Below are 5,095 nucleotides of genomic sequence, written 5' to 3' on the forward strand. Positions count from 1 at the left end.
GCACCCACACGACCACTAGAAAACACTCACAGGGCTCAACACACGCTACCGACACGAACAGAGCGAAATGCACTCGTGCATTCAAACAAAACCCAACTTTTCACAAATTCCGTAAAAAGGCCTTCACTATGTCGCGCTGCAGAAAGATACGCCTCTTTTCTCTCCTTTTTTTCCACTCACAAGAAAAATTCCTTTCCAATTATGTGTTTACGTGCACACAGCCAAAGAAAAAAAAACACACACAAACAACTGTCAGTGGGGTGACGTTGACAGTTGTTGTTTTTGGAAGAAATTGATCTAGAGCAATGCAGGGTTCCTGCTGCTAGTACAGATGAAAAGATTTTTAATAATTGTTATGAATTTTCTAATTGCTCATAGCGTTAAAAATCACGTTGCCTGGGTGTTAAACGATGAAAAAAAATTTAAGAAAAATAAAAGAGCGTTTTTAGGTTTTGATAAAATGCTTAATAGAAGCAAACTTTATGAAAAATAAAATTGGTTTTTTGTCATCAATTTTTACAGCTTTTTATATTTTATCAGATTGAATTGTGCACAAACAAAAGCAAGAAAATTATCAAACAAATAAAAGTAATTAATATATTTTCTATTTAAACGCGTGACCGAGGTTGAACGAGAGAACGTCACATTGTGATATCTACACTACTGGTCCTAAACATAAGACCATACGACTACATGTTCCAAAAAATACAACTGATGGCTTATATTTTCATACCCTATTGATTGTTGTACGTTGCATCTAAAACGTTGCTGTAGTGAAGTAATGCTTACAAAAACTGCCCACTAAGTACAAATCAACAATGTTTCATGACAAGAAAACATGCATTTCCTTGCTCTTTACTATCTGTTATCGATTCACGCTGTTGCAGTCATTTTTTGTGTCCATTGCTATAAATAGTAATGACTGGGCGCCTTGATACGGATTTTATCAAAACGAGAACTGGAACAGATACATCAGTATCTCTAACGTCGACTTTCACCTATGGAACGTTCCATTCTAGCCTTCTAGGACAACAGTAAATTAACATGACCGCGAACCAAAACAAGCAGTCTTGATCCGAATGGAGAACCCGGCGATGGCACGTGCCTTCGTGACGCGTGTTCCACCGTCACTCCACCCTCATTTCATATCCCCACCTCAAAACCACGAACGCAATCGAGCCTTCCCGAACAACGTGATCCGGGTTGATTCCACACTCCAATACACATGCAAAACAACGAACTATTATGCTCCAACACTATTAAAAAAAACTATCACCTGATGGCGTAATCAATCGCGTTCCTTTTCTCGGATTATGCGCGGCTCCTTTCTTCCGCAACGGTACTTATTTTAAGATGGAGAAGAAAAGTGAGAAAACAAAAATCAAAATATTCCTCAACGTTCAAAAACCCGTTGTATTGTAGCAACATGGAATGAACTATTGTGGTGACATTTTTGGAAGAAGAAAAAATGAAAAATTAAATGCCACGGAACGGGGTGTTGCTTCAAAACAGCTGACCGTGTTCTGGTTGCCACGTCTCGAACGTTGCGGAGAAGGTCAATCGTGGTCATCAATGTAGTGGAGTTTTCCTACAAACTACCAATAGAAAGGACTGCCAATTACGACCGAAGTTTCTTTCAATATCCGTAAACTGGCAACCAATACAAAAATACGCAAAAATGTTTAATGTATCATACTTTTAAGCTTTTGAGTGATTTATTAGAACTAAAGTAAGCTTAGCAACCTCTTATTAATCGATCTCAATTTGAGTTAAACATACAAAATTATACATGAAATGGGTACACAGCTTCATGAGGGAGGAAAGTGATTGGAAGGAAGGGCAATCGGGAAGGAAAAACTTAAATCTTTAGCAGCCCTTTTTCCACTGATGACGTTTGCGTGTACTAGAACGTACTCAATAATATTAAACATTCAACAACCATTCGTATATTCGCCTATCGCTTACACAAAAACACACAATCACACACCACCCTCGGAGGGTAATTTGGGGCATAACGGTGCTGGTGGAGGCTGCATTCGCTCTTGGTGGTGCTTCTTTGTTCTTTGACGCTGTATGGAAACAGTTTACATTTTGCTAATTAATATTTCTAAGAGCTTTCCACAGCACTGTAGGAGTTTCCATTTCTAATACCATTACGATTACCGCTTGCAACGTTCATTCAGTCTTTCCGAAAGGGAAGCAATTCACATTTCCATACTCTCGAACGCATCCACAAACACACCGTTAATTCCTCCCATTCGCCCTCGGATGATGGGGGTGTTGTGTGCTAACATTTGGCAAAGTAACGATCCGAACCGGTTTCTTTTTCTAATATGTATAAATCAAAAATCGCACAGTTTCCTCCCTGTCTCGAAATATCAACTAAAGTGAGCTTCTTAATAACGCATTTTACCCCCCCTTAAAACAGCCCCACACTATTATTGAATATATACAACGTGTTTGCGACACATTTGCTCGTCCTCGTCCAACGAATCCTTTATCCTGTGGCTGCTCTGATTTGAAAAATTATCAACATAAAACAAGGTACATATTTATATGCTAGCTTTCTCTCTAACTTCCTTCTCTGTTAAACTCCCTAGAGAGTTGTAGGTGGCACACCCCAACTTTGTCCTACGGTCAGTGATTTTCTACTACCCCAATGTAGTTTTCCCTCTCTTTGGAATCTAAACGATGCGCCTCATTCGGCAGTACTCGCGCCACCTGAATGTGGACGAGATGATGATGAGCTATTTAAACAGTACCACACGATTCGCGCACATTTCCTTCTAGAATCTTCGCTACGGCAAAAATGCTCCCCTGTCTGACTATCGTTGCTACGGTATGCCAATAGAGGGCGCTTACATACACTTCCCCCACACACACACACACGCGCGTACATTACACGTACACATCCGTTAAGTGATACACTTTGCACATCGGTTCCGTTGCTGTGTATCTTAACGACGTAGTAGACACGTTGGGATGGCGCATATACGTGTAGGGAGAACAGCAGAAGGGAGAGGAGGGATTGATCGAGATGATTCCTCACCCTTCAACTGTAATGCATTCCAGCTGGCGGACCATCCGACGTCCGTCCGCATTTTCCTTCACTTTATTTTGCTCACGCACGGTTTGTCACGTAGACATCTTCAAACGTGCACTATCTGAAGGTCTTGCTTGTTACTAGAACCTTCGCTCCTGTGATCTATGGGGTGGCACAGCAATTGTTGTAGGGCGACATCCGCGAGTGACTGCGATTACACCTGTTGTGTACGTTGAATCTTTTCGTTCGCATGCCACATTCGAAACTCGTCACTTTCTTCCCGAACGAGCCGTTGGAACGTTCGAGAATGATGTTGATGCATTCAGGCGTGTTGGACCGAGCGGATGCGCACCGTGTTTTAACTTGACTTGCTGTACTCTTTTTTCTTTAGCTCCACACCTTACATTGGTAACAGATCCGTTAGGATTTCTCTCGTGCTTGCGGACACCTTTTCGGGGAAAAGGATGTCAAACCCTACCACCAGGTCACCTTTGCGGCTGGGTTCCTTCGGGAATGGTAACCCCCGATTCTGTAGACGCTTGACCGTGTGTGGCTTCACGACTTCTCCCACGGTTGAGATGGTCAACATTTCACCGCTTAACGTGGGTACATTCACCGTCGTTCCGCACAGTGCCTGCCGCAGCGATATCTTTGCCGTGTACTTGATATCGCTGCCTTCGCGCTTGAAGTGCTGGTGCGGTTTGTCGCGGATGATAAACACAATATCGGCCGGGACCTTGCCAGGAATCTGGTCACCTTCACGCGGGAATGTGATCTTTGTGCCCGCCTTCCAGCCCGGTTTCACGTTGATACTTAGGATCTTCTCTTCCTTGCGTGCCGACCCATCCTGGCCCATCACCATCTTCGAAATCTTCATCTTCTTCTGGCATCCCGCATTAACGTCCTCTAGCGAAACGTACAAATCGTGCTCGATCGCTGGGTCTTGCAGTTTCTGCTTGCGCTGCGGTGATCCGTGCACGTTAAACGACTGCGAACGGAAGGCACCGCCGGGGAAGCCACCAACGCTGCCCCGTCCGTCGAATCCGAACGGATCGCCATCCATCTCCTGGTGAAAGATGTTGCCACCGCCATCCGTACCGAAGAATACGCTGAATGGGTCGCTCGTGCCGAAGAATTGTGCGAACGTGGCACGCGGATCGCCATGGAAGTTGTACTGGAACTGTCCGCTCTGACCCGCACCAGGCATACCACCGGCGCCACCTTTGAGACCCTCCTCGCCGTACTGGTCGTAGATGTCGCGCTTTTTCTTATCCGACAACACCTCGTACGCTTCGGCCACCTCTTTGAAGCGTTCCTCCGCCTGAGGCGATTTGTTCTTATCCGGATGATATTTCAGAGCAAGCTTGCGGTACGCTTTCTTGATCTCGTCATCACTGGCACTTTTCGAAACGCCGAGAATTTTGTAGAAATCTTTCCCCATCGTGACTGATACGGTTGCTCGTGTTTTATACTGTTACTTAACGGTGTTCTTGCGCACTACCGTAATACACGGTCGATATGTTCCAGAATGTTCTATCACCGTATGCACCGTTAGCTTTTGCACTGGAATTTCAATACAGTTACGCGTCTCTCTCAAAAAGTCTTTAACGCGGAATTTCACTCGTCTATCGCAATATCCACAAATTGCTTTATTTGCACTAGTTTACTACGTTTTGCTGCTGAAACTCGTCACCCAAAAACGTATCGTTGAAGTTTGCTTTTGTTCGGGAATAACAAACGATTGTTTCTCTGTTGCTTGCTCGACTTTCATTACCTTCGCCTGCGAACGCTGACGGAAGCTTTATATGAAAACATTTTTTCTAGATGCTTCTCGAAGCCAAACTAGAACCGACTGGAAACTTCAACGGCAAACGTCAAAATAACCGTCCGTCTTGTCAAAGTGGGAGCGCCGATTCTACTGTACGATTCGAGAAATTTCATTCGAGATAGAAGTCCGTAAATACTGTTATTTATTTAATTTATTTGTGTTGGGCTGCGATTTTCAACACAGGATCATCACAACACTGTCGAAATATGAACAGCAGCGCCGGA

The 5,095-nt window shown here is 43.9% G+C and overlaps 1 protein-coding gene across 1 annotated transcript; it reads right to left on the minus strand.

The window, feature by feature from the left end:
• Nucleotides 1–3,443: 3,443 nt before the first annotated feature.
• Nucleotides 3,444–4,484, minus strand: LOC128714757 (dnaJ protein homolog 1-like). Its single transcript, XM_053809638.1, has one exon. It carries the CDS (start codon nucleotides 4,482–4,484, stop codon nucleotides 3,444–3,446), a length of 1,041 nt encoding a protein of 346 aa, XP_053665613.1.
• Between the last annotated feature and the right edge of the window lie 611 nt (nucleotides 4,485–5,095).

Source organism: Anopheles marshallii, chromosome 3 (assembly GCF_943734725.1).
Source record: "Anopheles marshallii chromosome 3, idAnoMarsDA_429_01, whole genome shotgun sequence".
In the NCBI taxonomy this organism is placed as follows: Eukaryota; Metazoa; Arthropoda; class Insecta; order Diptera; family Culicidae; genus Anopheles; species Anopheles marshallii.